The sequence below is a fragment of the Motacilla alba genome, chromosome 2, assembly GCF_015832195.1.
Source record: "Motacilla alba alba isolate MOTALB_02 chromosome 2, Motacilla_alba_V1.0_pri, whole genome shotgun sequence".
Lineage (NCBI taxonomy): Eukaryota > Metazoa > Chordata > Aves > Passeriformes > Motacillidae > Motacilla > Motacilla alba.
This window is the reverse complement of record NC_052017.1, coordinates 47648601-47669006: the sequence shown is the minus strand read 5'-3', so window position 1 is coordinate 47669006 and position 20406 is coordinate 47648601. Positions and strand designations below refer to the sequence as shown.

General features: G+C 39.3%; 1 protein-coding gene across 3 annotated transcripts in view; it reads right to left on the bottom strand.

Annotated features, from left to right (window-relative positions):
* Positions 1-20406, bottom strand: part of TRANK1 (tetratricopeptide repeat and ankyrin repeat containing 1) — a 53996-nt gene that overhangs the window by 8620 nt on the left and 24970 nt on the right. For 2 of the 3 annotated variants that reach the window (XM_038128034.1, XM_038128035.1), the window contains 12 exons: positions 19677-19832; positions 19052-19303; positions 18003-18179; positions 13738-16614; positions 12942-13141; positions 12322-12459; positions 9379-9519; positions 8547-8703; positions 7592-7680; positions 3497-3600; positions 1760-1892; positions 753-898 (listed from right to left, as the gene is read on the bottom strand). In XM_038128034.1, coding sequence (XP_037983962.1) covers positions 753-898; positions 1760-1892; positions 3497-3600; positions 7592-7680; positions 8547-8703; positions 9379-9519; positions 12322-12459; positions 12942-13141; positions 13738-16614; positions 18003-18179; positions 19052-19303; positions 19677-19832 — 4570 coding nt within the window. Of the gene's footprint in view, positions 1-752; positions 899-1759; positions 1893-3496; positions 3601-7591; positions 7681-8546; positions 8704-9378; positions 9520-12321; positions 12460-12941; positions 13142-13737; positions 16615-17816; positions 17954-18002; positions 18180-19051; positions 19304-19676; positions 19833-20406 lie in introns of those variants that run through there. The other variant, XM_038128036.1, reaches the window with a different exon arrangement.

The window sequence follows — 20406 nt, the reverse complement described above, 5'->3', positions numbered from 1 at the left end:
AGTATTAAAACACAAACAAGAGCATTAGTGAAGCATTCTCCACACTGTCAAATCAACGTACAAATAATTTTAACACATTTTATCAGTGTTAATCTTCTATTTATTAAAAAAAATATGAATTTCAGTGAATCCTCCAAGGGTCAATATATACAACATTCTGTAAAATTTAGATAAACTTGTCAGTTTAGAGAGAACTCTTTCAAGCCTGGTGTATGTATCCCCATATACTTTGTAGCTTATTGAGTGTCTGAGCAAAACAGCTGGTTGCATCTTTCGTAACATGCACTTTAAAATATTCAATAATTAATTATTAATGGCTGATGTAAAATTATTTAGGTATCCCCTAAGCCAGTTTTGTGAAATATTCTCTCCTGCATGCTGAGAATGATAACTTTTTCCTGTTGGATGAGTAAATTATCATCAGTTTTTCATTACCATCTTTCTCATGGTAAATGTGGTAGTGCAGATTTTTTGTGTCTATGCTGATAAATTTCCATTAATGTTTTGGGGGGATGATTTAAAAACTTGTTTGTTGGTAAAGTGACTTTAATTCTTGAATGTTTTGATCTAACAATCTCTACATATTAAAGAAGCTTTAATCATTCAATAAAGCAGTTACCATTACTAAAGGTAACATAAACAAAGTCAGTAGACAAAACCCTTCTGAAAATTTTTCAGTGAACCATCTGCACTATATGGAATTTGGAAATGCAAAAGATAGTTATATTCCAATACCATCTTGCAAGACATACCTTTCAACTGCCTTTGCTGCTTCTTCATAGAGTTCTTCCTGACAATACATTTTAATGGCCAGATCAAACTCCTCAATTAGTTCATAACACTCAGATGCTTCTCTGTAGCACTGGCTTTTCTGATAGTAAACTGCAGCATCTTTAATCTGCAATGCAGAAGTCAATAATGAAACTGAAGCACTGTAAACAGTTAAAACTACATGCATGGAATAAATCTTGTAATTCCATCATGTGTCTCATAAAGAAGTACACTTTAATAAAATGCAATTAAAGTATCTGAATAAAATCAAATACATATTAAAGTAACCATCACTAAAACTTAAGAGATTGTTTAAAAAACTTCAAAATATTTGTGTCTGAAAAACTAGACTATAAAATGAAAGGTATTATATAAGGCTTTCATAATAATTTTATCCACCCAGCTCTGCCTGTTGTTAGAAAACACTACACATGCTTCTGTTGATTTACAGATTCCTCAGAATAAATAGTAATAAATTAAAACAGTCATGGATGCAGAAAGAGAACACTAACATTATATCTCGAATTTCAAATATTTGGGAACAACCACTCTATATTCTTTTAGTGGAAATACACTGAAAATAAAAATATTGCATATTGTTAGCACATACTTTAACCCTTCCAAGTTCTGAAGTTCCATTTAAATGGCTGTTATCAATGAAGTTTCAGTATCATCAGAGTACTGAATGAAGCAACAGCTTAAGTTTCATTACATCAGTCATTCACTAATTTTTGACTGCAAATGACTGATAATGACATTTGAGGAAAGCCAAAGAAATAAAGCCAGCCTGCATAATTGTATCATGCTCCACTTCATTTCTCTTCTGCCTGTTCTCTGACAAATTACCCCTTTTGAACAGCCCAGCTGTTCAAAGACCTTGTTTAGTTTTGCTATTACCACGACACAAAAAGATACTATTACTTTCTGAGTAATATGAGAGGAAAAAAATCTGTAGGAAAAGGAAAGTGATATGGTGAGAATTTAATACCTTTCCTAATTTCTTACACAACTCTGCACAAAGACGGAACTCCTTTGATTGAATCAGACATTTTAGTGACAGCTTTGGTTCTCCACATTCCAAGTAAGTTTTAGCCAATGTCATATATTCCATCTGTTTTTCCCTGTAGAAAGTAAGAGAAAATTACCACTAACATCCAAATTAAGTCTAGGATCACGTGAGCTGTATCTGAATCCAACCAACACTGACATGACACATTATTCTTAATACATTACCCAATAAGTTATGATCTTACAATTAATTACATTTTGTGCTGACACTGCTATGTCCAGAAGTCTGTTCCAAAATATGATAGCTCTGACAGTCAAAGGTTCTTTTGAGGGTTTTTTTAACTAATATATTACTATACTGTAATATACTGACTGTGATTCTGTACTGCTTCTCTTTCCTTAGCTTGTTCTCTCCTTTCTGCTGTTTAGCACCAATGTGAGACACTGAGACACAAGCAAATGTGTTCTCAGCCTTTGTTTTGTCTGACCAAACAATCCCAGCCTTCCAGGTATCACTGCAGCATGATCTAGATTGAATTCACAATTCTCAAGCCTGGAGAATCAGAACTGTACAGAGCATTTCACATAGAACACATGAAAATCCTACTTAAGCTTTTTACACCAACATTAATACCTCTATTAAAAAATAATTCAACTTTGGCAGCTTCATTGTTACTTATGTTCTGTCAACATATCCTAATACAACAAATTCCTTCTCCTCAGATTTTATGCAAGCTTCTGACAAGCACAGTGAACTGAGAAAAAGTTTTATCAGTCCCATCAACAATTTCTTTATAATCATGAAATTTTGTGAGCACCCTTATACTTCTAACCAGTGCCACTAATATAAAGCAGGTAATTAAAATGATAAAATCTCAACTAACTCCACTAAAAGCATTTCTTAGATCTTCCCTCTTCTCCCTTGTGTGCCAGCTTCCTCTGATCTAGTCATTCCTTTCCCATTCTGCTATCATTGCTAGTTTCTGGTCTTCCCAGCATGAACAGGAACTGATTCACTTAGGTTTAGATCTCTCTACATTAAGTTTTTTTCGGTCTTATTTGAGATGAGTCCCAAAGAATTTCCAAGCCTCTTTAGGAAACTCCAAACTCTCTCCCCTGTCAAACTCCTGAGCTATTTTACTCAGCTGAAATCATGAACTATATGATTCATCTCAAAATCTGTTCCTTTAAAACTGTCCTTTGGTTCAGATCTGGTCCTGCTTGTTTATTTTAAAATGACTGTAACATTAATTTTACTCAAAAACTCACGTCTTCCTAGCAGCTTTTCTTCCCCAATGCACACCACCATTCCCTCTCCTTTGTTGAGTGAATATGCAGCGGGGATTAGCATATTCACTCAACAAAGTGAGTTGCCATCAGCACTGCTGATAGCATATGTTCTCCTATCTATATCTGTGGATGTAAAGCCTCTTGACGTAATGCAAATCCTGTTGCTTTTCTCTCACAGAACCAGCAAGCCCTTGCAAGGGCCAATTTCATTTGGACAGCACTTCCACTACTCCCTAGAGGGAGCAGTGCCCCGGATCCTATAGTGCTAGACCTTCCAATTTCTTAAATCTCTTTTGCCAACCACAAACATATAAAGAAACCCCCCTGCACTGTTCTCCAGTGTCTCTGGTCCGGTCCCACAGCTGTGGTGTGAATCTCACCCTCTGCAACACAAAGTGACACTCACTCAGCTGCACTGATACCCTACCTTGGGCTGCTTTTCTTTGCACACACTTTGAGAACAGCGTCATGTGTCAGGGCCAGTTTTGACTTCTCAGCTGCTCCTCCCTTTTGGTAACATTTGGCAGCCACCTGGGGTGAAATCACACACAGCATTCACAGATGTGCATCCAGCCCATGGCTTATCACATAAAAGCAATACTTAATTTTACAGTCACTGGAATGGAAAGCAGAAAGATTGGCAGGGTGCCTGGAAAAAGGAAAAGGTAAAACACTGGGGTATATTTTTAGGACAAAAAGAAAAGCTTTAAAATCAGTCCACATGCAACTACCAAAGTTAGAATATTAATTACAATATTACGTGGAAGTAGTGAAAACAGAACTCCTGGTAAGCTGATAGAACAAACAGCATATGCAATCTGAATGACAGCCTAGACCATTAACTGGTAAGTCACCAGGCATCTACAACATATTACTAAAAGTGAGGAAGACCAATGTGTGCAAAGTGAAATTGAAAAGCAAGGAACATTTTACTCAATGCTTTTATCATACCAGGATCTTTCTGTGAAAACTAAACAGAAACACAGGGAGCTACCATGCTCCTAGCAAGGTTTACTCCATTATCACCCTGCTTATTCTGCAACACCATTATTTCTTTATTCTAGCCACTAGTTTAGTGTTGCTTCTGTCTGGAAATTGCACACTGCAAGCCACTCTTGGAACTGCCAAAGTCACCAGATAATGTCATCTTAAGGAAGCATTGATTAGCAAAGATCAGCATTATAAAGAAAACAGATTTGCCGATAATATAGCTAATACATTTCAGATTTCAAGATGATTTTTTTTTAGCTATGTGGGGTTTTTATCTCAACTCTTTTCTGTCCATTTAGAAAACTGCCTTTTATTTTCAAGGGGAGATAAAGACTATCTGTATAGTGGTCTTTGATTACTTTGGTTTTTTGCCTTGTTATAAGTACTAATTTTCCCTTCAAAGAATTTTATGTTGTTACTTGTAAAACACAGAAGCTTTCCCTCTGCCATGATCAAAAAAGCACCTGAAGTTTTATTTCATAGAATCACAGAACATCTCAAATTGAAAGGAACTTATAAGAATAACAGAGGCAAACTTACTGCTCCCTGCAGGACTACCTAAAAACAAACCCACACAACTCATGGCTTAATGCCATGACTACTTTCCTGGGGTGCCTGTGGCAGACTGCTTTCTCAGTGAAGAGCCTTTTCTATGTCCAATCTGATCTTCTTCTGATCCAACTTCATTCTATTTCCCCATGTCCTATCACTGGTAAGCAAAGGGAGGAGATCAGAACATCCTGTTGAGGAAGTTGTAGACTGTGATGAGGTTAGCCCTCAGCCACCTTTTCTCCAAGCTGAACAAGACAAATGACTTCAGCTGCTCTTCTAGAGCTGCCCATGGCAATGGCAGGGGAGCTGGGACTGGATGAGTCTGGAGGTTTCCTCAAAACTCTTTTGAAGAGACCATTCTATGACTATGACTTTTCATCATCTTGGTCACCTTCCTCTGGACACACTCTAATAACTAACTCTATTGTCCTTATACTGTGGTGCCCAAAACTGTGCAGAGGTGAGTGGTCCAAAACTACTCCAGGTGAGTCTGTACCAGCACAGAGCACATGACAATCACCTCCTTTGACTGGCTCACAATGCTGTAATTTATTCACCCAGGACACCATCTGCCTTTTTGGTTGTCAAGGCACACTGCTGGCTCATCTTCAACTTGCCACCAACCCAAACTCCCACATCTCTTTTCATAGGGCTGCTCTCCAGTCTCTCATTCCCTATTTTTGAATGTATAACCAGGAGTACTCCATCCTAGGTGCAGAATCTGGCAATTACCCTTGTTAAATCTCATATGCTTGGTGATAGCCCACTAGGTAATCAAGGTCTCTCTGCAGGACCTCTCTACCCTTGAGGGAAGAAACAGCCAATTAGTAATCCCAATTTAATGTCCTCCTAGTTTAGTATTGTTGGTAAACATATTTAATGTATGCTCCAGTCTGGTGTCCAAATTATTTATAAAAACATTAAAGAGCACTTGCCTGTAAATTGAGTACTGGGGAATCCAACCAGTGATGGGCCACCAGCCTGATATAACCCCATTTACTATAACTCTTTGAAGTCTGACTTGACAACCAGTTTCTCACCTAATTTATTATGGACTTGTCTAGCTGTGTGCTGAAATTCCATCCAGAATAAAGAGACTGTGAGAGAAACTATTAAAATCTTTGCTAAAACCAAAATATACCACATCTACTGGCTTCTCTTGGTCAACTCGATGACTGACCTTGTCATAAAAGGAAATTAAGTTGGTTAAGTAGGACTTTCCCATAGTGAACCCATGCTGCCTATGACTAATGACTGCATTGTCACTCAAGTGTTATTTTCAGTAACTCCCAGAATAACCTTCTCTATAATTTTACCAGGCAAAGAGAGAGACTGAAAGGTCTGTAATTACCAGGGTCTTCCTTTTTACCCTTTGTGAAAACTGGGACATTTGCCAGCTTCCAGTTGACTGGGACCTCTCCAGACTCCCAAGACCTTTGAAAAATAATGGAAAGGGACCCCACAATAAAATGGGCCAGCTCATTCAGTATCTGAAATGAATGCTATCAAGCCAAATAGATTTATGTGCATCCAGCTGCAGCAGCCAAGTCTCAAACTAGTGCAGAGTCAGCTGGGGGTTTATCATCCCCCAAGTTACAGACTAGCACATCATCAGTGTTAAAGACAGAGGAGAAGAAGGCATTAAATGTCGCTGCTTTGCCTATGTGCCTATTTGTGCGGTAAATGACCCTATCAAGTAATGGACTAACGCTATGTCCAATCCTTCTTTTGCTGTTAATGTGTTTTAAAATGACTTTTTTGTTGTCCTTCACAGTGCTGGATAGCTTGAACTCTACTCAAGCTTTGGCCATGTGAATTTTCTCTCTCGGTGACAAACAGCATCTCCGCTGTCCTCCTGTGTCACCTCCCCTTGTTCCAATGTCCACACACTATCCCTTTTCCCCTAAGTTCAAGAAGAAGATGCCTGTTCAGCCAAGCCAGACTCTGCCCCACTTGCTTGACCTCTGATCCTTTGGGATTTCCTGCTTCTGCATGCTTCAGAGATAGCCCTTAAAAAGTGCCTGTCATTCATGAATTCCCAAGGGACCTTACTAATTAGCTTCTTCCGCAGCCCAAGTCTGCTCTCCCCATATCCAAGGTCAAAGGTATGCAGGACTTTTTCTTCTACAGTCAATAACTTGAAACTCCGTTACTTTGTGGTCACTGTGACCAAGACACGAATCCTCACTTCAACCACAAATGCCTCTCTGTTTATTAGGAGGTCACCTTTCTCTAGTCAGCTCCCCTGGTACCTGCACCCAGAAGTTATCTTCAACATGCTCCAGAAATTTCCTGGACCTGTTTATGTCCACTGTATGATTTTCTCAGTTAATGTCTGGGAAGTTAAAATCACCCATAAGGACAAAAGCATTTGTTCCAGATACATCCCTTATCACCCTGGAGAATATTTCGTTGATGTTGTCATCCTGGCTGAGTTTTGCTTCGATGCCATTAACTGTCATCCAGTATCTGGACTGTATTAACTAGGAAGCTAGGGGAAAAAAAAGACTGTAAAATCTCTATGTTTTTTAAACACAAAGGGAATTAAACCATTGTTTTCCTACCCAAATTAATACACTTCCAAGAAATGCTTTCATTTTTCTACAGTATGTGCAATGATACTGTCAAGAACATGGTTTAGATTCACGCATATCAGTCGATTCTGATGGATGCTAATAATTGTTTTTCCAACTGTCTTTCATTTGTCTGCATTAAAATGTATTTCCCTCTGCAAATTTCTGGACAGTGAATTTAAGACTGCAAATTTCTGGGCAGTGAATTTAAGATTACAAAAAAAGGCTTGCTCTCCCTGCTCACTTCTTGTAAGTCATTTACAAGTAGACACACAGCTACAAACTACAAACTAAGACAGACTGCTACAGAGCAACTGAAGGTTTACAGATGGTTTTATAGATACAGAGAAAAGAAAAGGTTTCAGAAAAAGCAAGAATCCTTATTTCAGACAAACATATGTTCCTACCTCCCAGAACTGGTGTTTGGCATAGTAGTCTCCCTGTGCAATCCACTCTTCCGGAGTTGAAGTTTTAGCAAACATGCTGTCATCTAAGTCTACAAGGGCAGGGGTGACCATTTTATGTTAGAATGGATAAACCACAGAAACCACTTATGTACCAAAACTAAGCATTATCTCACAATATTCCAAGCTCTATCTTTGTGCTTACACCAGTAATGGTAACTATGAGTCAAGTGTGGTAATACTGTTGTATGAAGCTACCAGTGAGAATACAAAAACCCCCAGAGCTTGGCTGGAGACTGGGCTGGTAAATGGCTGAAACGGCATTAACACAGCAGAAAATCTGACTACAAATTGACCACTTTAAGCTATAAATATCTGCAGCCATCAGGGTCCATTGAGCTCTCTCCACTGTGACTCGCTGAGCCGCAGTGACCTGATCTGCCTTTATGTAGGGAGACCTCTTACAGTCACCCTCGTGGCTGAGGGATCCCTTACTCAACACCAGACATCAATGGGCTGGTAAATGACATTTTTGCATGTGTGTAATATTTAAGATAGGTATAGCTTATATATAGCTTATGTAAAAAGCAGAGTATTGACCACCAATCCATCCATCCTTACTGAATATTTTACATATCTGAATATACTGGTTAGAACTCAATAAACTAAGTACAAGATCAGATATGTCTAACAGATCACTGACTCTCCTCCTGTGACAGCAAGAAAACTTAAACTAGTAAATTAGTAATAAAGTTATACTTTAGCATATTAAACTGATCTTTAGAGACAAAAGAATTAAGACCCACTGAAGTAAGTGGAAATTTGCAAGGGCAGTTATCAATGCATACTGTTAGAAGGACCAAGGCATTTAACCTTCTTTATTACACAGCCTAAAAGCAAGAAAACACAAGTTTTGATTGTTCAACAGTCTTTTAAGAAAGTTTTAGGACAATTTTACCTTTCTTTTCATCTGTTTTCACCACCTTAACAAATTTCCTTTTGATAAAATACTTAAAAGCTGGAGCCCGTTTATCACGGTCTTCATCAAAGATCCAAAGATTGACTCTGGCTCTTGTAATTGCAGTATACAATTGCTTGAGTTCTCCATTCAGCATCTGAAGCAGAACAAAAAAAATTGAATTAAAGAAATGAAATGCCAGATGAGCTTAATTGTTAGAAAGAAACATACTGTGCTGTTATAAGAAAACAGAGAATTTATACAGAATGAATAACAAGTAAGAAAGTCCTTGTAAGTAAGCAAGTCTAAATAGTAAATATGGGACTCCAATTACATAAGCCATTATCAAGCTGACTTACAAGCCACTAGTACTACAAATCAGCTGCAGGTATGACAGGCTATTTTACTTCTAATCACTTGCACATATAACTATTAATTTACCATACAATCCTGAAAACATCTGACTCAACAGATTCTAAGAAACTTCCTTAATTTCTGGGAGTGACACAAATCCGAAACCAGACTATAGGAATAACGAATATTGACAATCGATTTGCTTTAACCATAGTTGTTCTGTAAATAAACCCAGAAGTCTATGATGCAGTCTATAAGTTTTGTTCTTTAATCAAATAACATTTGCAAACAATCTCTTATGTTTTAAAATCAGTATTATATTACATTATATTTATATTATATTACACAAATGTGAGCAACTATAGAAGGTAAAGCAACCATGGAACTAACAGGATGAAAGGATTTAAGAAATTTCCCTACTTTAAAGATTTAAGAATTTGATTTGTCCTTCCTATTCCTAATGTTACAAAAAACTCACCTTGTACATTTCTACATTAAATGGAGTCCTTTCCTGCACACCAGAGGCATCCTCTAATGGCACTTCAACTAGCAAGTTGCTTCCTACTTGCACATCTGGATCAGGACTATAAGAAGAAATTATCTTCCATTCATTGCTAGCCTGAAATATCAAGAGGATAAAGTTTATTTGTATGTACTAATTACTATTGCCTACATATGCACAAGATAAGGTTGTATAGTGTGACCTACTCATCCCTACAAGGGAAAAAGGCTCAGAGGAGAAGACTGGGAGGGAAAATTATCTCAGAATTATCTCAGAATGTCAAGAATAATCAGCAATTTTCAATGAGAAAGCTGAACTTCATCTCAACACAGCCTTTGTTTGAGATACTTGTCTGTACCAGGTGGTCATAAAGGCATATAAACAACTTTCTCTAAAAGAGCTAATACAGAGTCACTCCTTCCTGAGCTGCCCAGGCAAAAGCAAAGATGTGCCTCAGCCCAACAGACTGCAGAAAATCTGAGGAGCAAACAAAAACAAACCTTTCAGAGTGCAACTGGCTTGAGCTGGCTACAAGCTGCATATTACTTTTCAGGGACTGGGGATGGCTAGCATCATGATGGAGAAGCCAATGGGAATACATACATACATATATATATATATGTATAGACAGGGAGCACTAATGGGAGTCACATCTGTACTGTGATTCCAATGTATATTGACATTGTATATTATGCTTGCCTTGGGATTTCAGGATACCACTGTATCACTCCTCTAGATCCAAATCTTATGCAATGCTCAATATAGCAAATAAGTAATTTGATATTAATCATGAAAACCTCTTTGGGTGGACTACACATTTTCAGCTAAACACCCTTACAATGATCCATCCCTCTGTGGAGGAAGTCAGGTTACCTTCACCATGGAGGAGGGTCAAGTTTTAGTCCTAGGGATGAGGATTCTCCTACAAACCCCCAATACCACAACAGACAAATTCACTGAGGGATGGTGTGCTGATTGCTGGGGCAGGCAGCTCCCTGCCAGCTTAGGGCAGAATGAAAGGTAAATGGTAGTGGGATAACACTCACAAGCTGCAATTTGTCATACTAAAATCTACTATCTAAAACACGTTGGAGAGACCTTGTCCGGCAGGCCACCAAGTCTTCTTGACTCTACAAGACTGACAAGCTCAGTGAGCTGGACCCACACATATCCCATGATGGCGTATATTCTCATCCTCAGGGTTCCCAGAAAAGATCTGGCTGGTCATTCATGTGATGAATGTATTAAGCTTCGTGTTGAACACCACTAACTGCTAGTGCTGGTCTCAGCCAGGGGGTGGAATGGCACCTGCCAACACCTCCTCTTGTAAGAACACTCAGAGGTGAGCAAAAAAACCCACTCATGGGGAAAGTCTAAAAAAGCGTGGTCAGAAAATATTGGACTCCAACACAGAGACATGTGAAAGATGTCTATAAATATGCACAGGCACTCCTAACTATAAGTTAAGTGTGGCAGCAGATCAGTGCTATGCACTCTCATGCCATGTAGGAAATGCCAGCTCCAGATCACACCGCTCTGCAGGCTCCTGATCCCCTGCAAAACTAATAACCTTAAAATCGTGACTATATTCTAAGTGATGTTCATTTTTTCCTTTTGGTATTGAAAATTCCATTTAATTGAAATGTGATTAAATACTGCCAAGTTTCTGGCACTAAGTGAAAAATACTCATAATAAGGCTGAAATAACATTTTTACAATCTATGTATTTCTGAGCTTTCAGCAACACAAAACAAGTTAACAGTCTTCCCATGGGGGAAAAAAGCAGGAAACCTTTCCTGCAAAATGTATTTTGAAGTTAAGATTTCAAAAAATCATCAATTAAGATATTCCTAAGCCTGTCATAGATTGTAATATGATAACCACCTAAAGGTATCAGCTTGGTCAAGAGCTTGCTGTGTTTTGGGGGCTTGGCTTTTTTGCCTTCTAAATTCTTCATTCACATCTGCCTCCTGAAACAAGACTCTTCTTAAAAGAAATCTCATTTTCCAGACAAATAAAAAGAAAACCCAACTCTTTACGAAGTACACACGGCCACACTGCTGTGTTTACAACGGTTCAGAGATTCAGCTTTTCTAAATTAGAAAACCTCAGGGTGAGCTGCTTTCTTGCCTGCTTGTTTAGCTGCTCAAATCAACTCAATTACTCATGACTCACAGAAACACGGAAGAATTGTATGAAAACGGTTCTCCAGGCCTGACATACGTTAGTCTAAGCTAAAATGCTCTACACAGCTCAACTCTGCTAAACTGATTCTGCTAAATCCTGATAAATGGCTTGCTCTTTTCCTGATTACAACTTGCATCACCAGAAACAAATCAACCTTGACAAATCTACCATGACAGCCAGTATTTACCTCAAGCGCCTTCCTTCTGCCCTCATCACATAACATTCACTAACCTCTGTGAAGAGCCACCAGTAAGCTGCCCTCAGTTTTCTCGTGGTTTTCATCTGCTGAAAACCACATGAGACACTGTTTTGAGGGGTAGAGGCAGAGGACATCTGCAAAGGGCCATTCACACTGAATGTTTAATCACAGAATAACTCAGTCATGGGTACATGGAGTGTCTGCAGGCACGTTCAGTAAGGAATACTCGGAATACTTGCCTGGCTGGGGTCAAAAGAGTGGTCTTGGTGTGCAGCAGAAGAGAGTGTGTGTGTGTGTGTGTGTACCCCAAGGTTCTCCCTTAAATTTTAAGAGTAAACCTGAAGGAAAATGCAGCACTTAAGGAAACATGTTCTCAATTAACAAACCTACGACCTCTTTGTTTTCTACTGTGATGAAACATTCATCTTCAGAGAAAAGAGGGAATCTTTTCCCAGCTGAACCATCAATTAGACCACTAGTAAGACAGACTTCAGAAAAAAATACAGAAAAAGGATAAGAATTAAAATTTTCACCTCTGAATCTGTGAAAAAGTTGTAAAGGAGGACATCATCAAATTCCAAGCCCTTTGCTTCATAAATTGTCAGTACAAGTGCCAAACTAAGTTCCTCAGGTATCTTCTCCTTTGCAGTTTCATTTGCCACTAATACGACCTGCCATAAAATACATTAAAAAAAAACCAAACAAACATTAGAAAGCAAAAAAGGGAAAAAAAAAAGTAACAGTTGCATAGAGAAGACAAACATGATGATAATACAAGAGCCTTCTAAAAACTATACAACATTTCACAAAGACATTCCAGCACACTTCACAAAAAGGTCACAAAGCTGCCACTAGAAGACTGACAAATGCGTGGTATGTGCAGACAGTTTTAGATCTGGTGTAAGAAAATTTGGAGTTAGAAAGGAACAGGTCAGACAATGCCTCACACAATACCTCACACCAAAAAAAGAACAGAAAGAACCAGACATATTAAGAAGAAACAGAAACCAACACAATAAAGGTTTCTAAGCTTGAAGTGCCTAATTTATCAGTGAGACAAGGGCTTAAAAAAGAAAGTTGTGGGCAGTTCATACAAGACTATTATTTAGCAACAGAGCTGGCAGAATCTGCAAAAAGACTAAGAAAAGCAAACCTGATGTGCTCCAAATTCAATGGGTTGTGTTTTCCTTTTGTTGCCCCTCAGCAGAATTGCTAGGTCACTAACACTGCAGGACTCCAAGACTATAGGTTTTGGCCCATCAAAGAGACCACGGTCCTGAGGAAGGCGATCAAAAGATTCTGGAAAATAATGCTGGAGCAAATCAACCACTCCAGATGCTAAACGGAGAATACCTGCAAAAAGTAGAATACAGGTTTTAAACTTCAGACTCAAGTCCTTGCAAACACACTTTTAAAAGGTTCTGCTGGAAATCTGGAATCGAGAAATATAATGACAAAAACACTGATCAGGGAAGGCTGAAGCTGTAAGCTTCAATTTGTTTCTGCCAATTTGAGTGGTCATTCTTGGGCCTCTAAAGATCAAAAAACATGCTAGAGTGTCTTGGCAGCATTCTCACAAAATAAAGATCACAAATGCGAAACAAGTAAGAAAAGCAGAAGCAGCACAACAGTGCTGCAAAATCTAGTGCTTTGGGGGATAGGACAACAGAAATGGGAAAGATAATTTCTTAAATTTTCCCTCAAACACAGTCAAAGCATCCAGTAAGCATGAGAGTTCAAAAAATTACAATTTTAAAAACATTGGGGTTTGGTTTTCCAGTTGAGATGTCAAAAAATCAGAACTGACATATCAGAAAAAGCTGTCCATCTGATCTTTTTGAAAAACAGGCCACATAGAGACTGGCTTTCAACTGGCCAGCAGAAAACTTCAATTATTAGTGACATCTGAAGAGCACAGGCTCCAATCATAAATAAATTTGTTACTCTACCTGAATGGGACCTGTAGTTCTGGTACAAATGATAAATCCTTTTCGGTTTCCTAATACGCTGCTTCTTGTTCACAGAGCTCTTGCTTGCGTAATGAAACAGCGACCTCAGGTCACTAAAACGAAAAGCAACTCCTTTCATTATGCTCTGGGCAGTGTCACCAGTTAGAAACATGGCATTAGGGTCATTGATGCATTTCATTAACAGGGCCAGCTCAGCTTGCGTGAAATCCTGTATCTCGTCGCCATAAAACTCATGGATAGACCACGGCAGCTCCCTGAGCTTTGAAAGTCTTTGAGATAAATTATACAGCAAATCTTCTTCATCAAAGTAACCTCTCTGTGATCGTATCTGCTGATAAAGACAGAAGAGGTAATAGATCTCACTCCTGTCTTCCGTGAAGTTTGGCGCTCTCTTTCGGCCTAGCTTTTTGTACTGCTCCTCAGTAAGCTTGCCCCCAAAGCAACCCAGTGCCTCAAAAGAGCCTTTCAGAAATGATTTGATTTCTTTCCAAACCAGTGCTGGATTGTACAGGCTTTTGCCTTTTATCATTTTTGGCCATATTTCATTTGCAAATACATTGTAAGTCACAAAAGTCCAAGGATCATTTTCCTTAGAGCACGCATCTGCAGCTCCTCCATCATCACCATGTTCTGCTTCAAGATTACCTTCTTCATCCTCATCCTGCCAATTTGGTACAACCAAGTCTTCCTGAGGACTCCAACCAACAATTATTCTTTTAAGACTTCCATCTTCATTTCTTGGAAAAAATGGGTCGGGCATGGATGCATCTAGTAACAGCAACAACTGCTTAGAGGTGACAAACAGTGGAAAATTTTCATCTTTAATGTCTTGTAGCCTGTGAATATTTGGGTCCAGAGGTTTGAAGTGACTGGTCACCTTGGAGGACTTGCTAAGTTCAATGAAATTCTTCTCGACTTCTCTGCACAAGACAGGATTTTTTGTTACGAAGATCTGGTGCAGGTGCTCCAGCCTGTTTGATGCTTCTGCACGACACGTTTGAACTTCTTCATGGTCACCACATGAATTCATTTCTGCACCAGCTGTGCCCACGGAAACCTTTTCATCCTCGCTGTCCTGGTTTTCCTCATCGCTCACCTGCTCCTCACTTGAATTATCACTCTCATGTTTTAGTTCACACTCTTCCTTCCCTGAACTAGCTTTTTCAACCTCACTGCACTGTCTCTGCTGCCACGTCTGCCTCTCCAACAGAGGTCCATCTGCCAAGGTGGATTTTTCCCAGTATGAATAGAATTTCTTCCAAAGCCTATACAAGCAGCAAGTTGTCTTCCCTGTACCACTTCGCCCAATTAAAATGATTGGTTCCATAGGCTTTGGATTGAGATCAATCACTGCGTACTCCAACTCCCCAACACGGAAAGGGTAATCAACAGAAGACTGCACATCATTTATAATGTTAAGTGCCATATTAGTACTGAAGCTGTGAAATTTCATTATATTATATTCCAGTTCTGCTGCACTAGCTGGAGGGAAATACTCAGGCATGGTATGCTCTTTTGATTTTTCTGCCTCCATGTCTTCAACGTAACAACGTGGAACACGAACCTGTGTGGTAACACTGTGATTCTGATGTCCTTCGTTTATACCCTTGAGCTTTTTCCTCCAAACACAGGATAAGCCACGGTTGTAGGAAAGGCATATATTTTCTAAGGCACGGTTCAGCTTGCAGTGGTCAAGAACAATGGCCCAAATTCTAATTATTTCTGTGTAAACTCTACCTGATTTTTCTAGACGACTTTTTATCTGTTCGGTCTCCATGATCTTTTCTGGACTCTCACTGCAACGAGGAGAAAAGTCAATGGCAAGTTCCCATAGCATTCTTGCACCTTTGCCCAGTTTGGCTTCATACAGCTGGATATCAGCTTTCAAGTGTTTCAGTGGCTTCTGGAGGCCCCTAGACCATTCCCCATTGCCAAGGCGCTTAATTGTCATTATGGCTTTAGCTTTCAGATAATGAGGCACAGCTTTACTGCTCAAAGTCTTTAGCATTTCAGGAGTGCACTCTATTTCCCAAGTCATGTTATCAAACTCCTGTACATATGCCTCAATATCCAGACTCTTCCCCTTTTCTTCCTCTAGTTCTTCCTTCTCTCCATTAGGCAGGGGCATACTAAATTCCCCTGCTCCCTTCCTTTTCTCCCAGTCATCCCATTTTATTTCAGGATGAGCTATGCTTCCACAAGGTTGCAAGGAACTCCTTCCCTCTTCCGAATTAGTCTGGGCTGAAGATGGCTTTTGCACCAGAGGATGATCCTTTTTCAGGGTGTTGCTCACTTTCAATTGCTGAATTAAAGCTGTGATTGCCTGCACTAGACTTTCCTGCAGTGTTAGGGGGCTGTTTATTCCTTCTGTTTCCTGCTTTGCCAACTGACCCTTTTTTGTTTTCATGGAACATGGGATTTTTAAATCATTATGCACTGCGTTGCCAGATGGTGCCTTTAATGAGAACCCAGATGAAGAACGCCCCGTGCTCTTTGACTGTGAAACCTCAGAGGCCAGAATGGGTTTAGATGCTTTAACCAACTGCCCTGCTCTATCTTGGCGGTGCCTCTTCTTCTCCTGCATGGCATTATTCCAGGCTTCGAGCAGTGGATCTCTCTTCTTAATTCTATGCATCACATCTTTTCCTGATTTGTTTTTTATGTTGAAGTTAATGTCAAATTTTGCCAATAACTCCACTATTCTCTTAGTCTGCTTTGAAAATCCTCTCTGGAAAACAACATGCATCACTGTATTTCCATTGTCATCTTGTATGTTTGGATTAAGATATGGAAAGTCAGATGCTCTTGAAGCAAAGAGGTCAAGTAGATAATTTAGGATACTTAAACCAGTGCCATCTGAAAGCAGGAGAACAAACAGAAAATAAACTAACTTACTGTACAAGTCTGCATGTATGCCAACAATTTCAATACTTTTTTTTCTGCTGCTAGCAAATGAAAATCAGTTGTTTTTAAAAAGAAAAACAAAATCTGCATTTCGTGTTTATAAAACATGCTCACCTGAAACAGCTCAAAACTGAGTTTTCCCAAGTTTCAGGAAAAACAATACAAAGGCAGCAAAGCTTTAGAAATTCCTAGTGCTGCAATTATATCCATAGCATCAGTCAATTTCATTCCTTTCTTAACCTCTGGGTACAGACAGATTTGTTCATTTTCCAACATCAGCCCTGACTGCTTCCCAAGGGACACTGGTGCCCTGTCATCCAGACAAGCAGCAGCTCGAGATAGTGCTCTGGGGTCATTTGGTTCACTTTAATAAGGCACCCAGAAGTAATCTGCTGCAGATAACTTTGCTTTACTAAAACAACCTGCAGGAAATCCCAATTATTTCCTGATATTTGAGGTCCCTGGAGCAACTTCCTACAAAATAAGATTAGTTACCTCCCTGGGGGGAAAAAATACATATATATTCTACAGCTTTCTAGATTTCATCCAGATAATAGATGTGACTTAAATGAGATAATAAATGTGAAACATTTATATCCTAGCTGTAAAATAGTGACCCGCCAAAATCACTGTAAAGAAATCGCACATCAAAAACTTTGCACAGTGAAAAATGCTTCAGAGAACATATTGAAGAACACGGGACTTCATAATATTTTGATTTTAAAATGACAACTGGCATTATCTATGCCTTTAATCTCTCTAAAGCCATTCAATGAAATGTTTGTGCTTTAAAAATTAATAAATTCAAAATTTTTAATCATTTTAATCCTTGAACTCAAAAATGCATTTTTTTCTTAACATAAAATCAAACCTGATTTAAGGGATCAATTTCACAGTTTATCCTGACTTTTTATATTTTTACCTAAGCCTGACAGTTCTTTCACTCACCTCTCCCCCAAACAAAACTTTACTTGATTTATGACTGAACAAAAACTGATAAACAGATTTCAGATACCACTGCAGGATTTCCTTCAAATTCTGCTGCCATTGCTCTAACTTTACCTTTGTTTCTTCCAACCCACCCAGCACTCATTTTACAGGGTTTCAGAGAGGAGCCTTCCTTGATTCCCCCACGTCACCTGAGCTGCCATTACCTTTCCTCACAGTCCCAGCCAGCACAGCCACAAAGCAGAACACATCAGCTTAACAGCTGAGTATCCTCTGGCCTGCAGACTTTGGGGCCTGAGTGAGACACGGTCAGACATCCTGATCCACTGTCCCTGCAACAGCAGAATGGGCAGGTAAGGAATGGGGAATGTTTTCAACAGCAAAAGCCTTACCTTTTTTATTTAAACAGATGAAAACTGCAGCATGCAAAGGAGTATCTCCTTCTGTAACAGAGAGGTTTTGAGGGTCTGCGCCTTTGGTCAGCAGCAAATATGCCAGTTCAAAATAATCCTTTCTGAGGCATATTTTCAGTGGTATTTCAGAGTTGGTTCCAAAACCATCAGGCAGAGCTGGTGTGAAGGACAGGAAAATATTGGGTTTTAAAGCTAATACACCAACCTGCTAACTGCAGAAAGCTCTGAACAGATGTAGTCAGATGCTGATTGCCAGGCAGGTGATGGGGGTATTTTTTTTTGCCAGCTTTTTACATGTATCTGTAAAAACCACTTTTTGACTACGAAGATCTTCATCATTTCCCCTTGCCTCCCATTAAACTGAACAACCAGTCTTTCCATTGTGATAGGAAGACATAAAGGCCAGAACATATCTTCTCCAAGTCAGTCAGTCAGTGACTGAAACAAGAGACCTCCTTGCTTTTCTGGCCCTCAAGAGGCTTCAATAGGACTGTGTGTCCATAACTTATAGCTGATATCAAGCTATAAGAATTAATAAAATATGCCAGAGGGATCCTAGGAATAAGCTCATGCAAAACACAAAGTATGATGATGTCTACACTAGTTAAAAAAAGAAAGACATCTGGTCATGCCTTTGAAATCAATGAAGTAGTCCATTACTTGTAGCATAACAGCACACTGAACTCAAAGACTGTGGCTTACACTTTCTACCAGGACAATATTGTGGCTGCAGACAGAGAAACTGAGGCCCAAAAGAAACTACAGGTGCAGGAGCAAAGACAGTCCTTGGCCTTTTACTAATCCTAGCAGACAAATTTCTTTTGATAAACATCTTCCACCCATGCAGCCTTACTAGCTATGCCATGTCCCACACAGCAGATGCAGTCAATGCATTGCACTCCAACAAGCTGGTGCACTTATACAGAGCCACAAAAACCCCATGCTGGTATTTCTGAGACTATCTTGTGCCCAATATGACAAATAACATACTGCATCTCTTATAGCACATTAATATCACAGTTTTTCACCTCCTCGTTCAAGCAAGCATCTTATGAGGTGCACTTGCGTGTCCAATTTTTCACACTGTTGGATAATTTTGCCAATGTCAACATCTGAAAGACTGCAGGTTTTGAAGAGTCCTCCACCTGATGGATTTTCACCATCGGCTTTCCCTGTTAGAAGCAGCAAAACTTTATGCCACATTTGCTTCCCCAGCAACTGTTTTATGAAGCTGTTAGCACAGGCATTGGAGATGTTGCATGAGATTTCTTCAGGGATTTCTGCAAGACAATCAAGACAACGTAACTCACTCAAAGGCACATAATGAAATCCACCTCATTTAAAATAATTTCAGAACAATTAACTGGTTAAATTGAAAGTAAGGAAGAGCAAAATATATCTTTCCATCCTTATGCTGTCAGCCAAGTCAGTTTGAACATTTTGATACATCATGAATTTCTGTGCATATTCCACTGGTTCTACGTGCAAAACACAACATTAAATATAATTAAAAACACATTGTTCCAGTCAGAAAAGTTACAGAAACACATAACAGAAAGAAGGGTAAAAGGGCAGTAAGTTTTTTGTTAGCACCAAACACATTTTTCACGGCAATTAATTTTTGTGAAAGGGAGAACTGGGAACTCACTGCACCTTTCACAGAAGACAGCCATTTCAGAAATCGCTTAACTGCATCTTCCTTCAATACATTTTTATTATGTGCTCCATTTTCACACCTGTAGAACTGGACAAACTGTTCCAGAACATCCTGGAGAGAATCTGTATCAGCTGTGGCACTTTCATTCTCTCCTGCAAAACATTACAGAAATTGAAAAGCCACTTCTTTGCCAGCATGTTTTCAGGGCAAGACTGTAAGGCATTACATCCCAGGGCTCTAAGAAATGTGTAGTGTCACATTAAAAACAGATGGCTAAAACTCTTACTGCCAATGCCACTCCTGTGATGGATTTCTGACCCCAAAGGAAATTTGATATTTTCATCAAATACACTCTTGTCCTGATTTTGCCTGGGATAGAGTTATTCTTCTTCTTGGTAAGTGTGCCATGCTTTGGATGTGGGACAAGGATACTGCTCATACCACAGTGATGTTTTGGGTGTTGCTGAGCAGTGTTCACCCTGAGACAAGCACTTCTACATGCTCCATGCTCTGCCAGAGAGCAGGTGCAAAATAAGCTGGGAGGGAGAGCGGCCAGGACAGCTAATCTGAACTGGCCAAAGGATACTCCATACCAAAGAATGTCATGTGCATTATATAAACTATGGGGAATTGGCCATGAAGGGACCATTGCTGCTTGAGGATGGGTTGAGCATCAGTTAGTGGAGTGTGAGCAATTGTACTGTGCAACACATGTGTTTCTTGAGG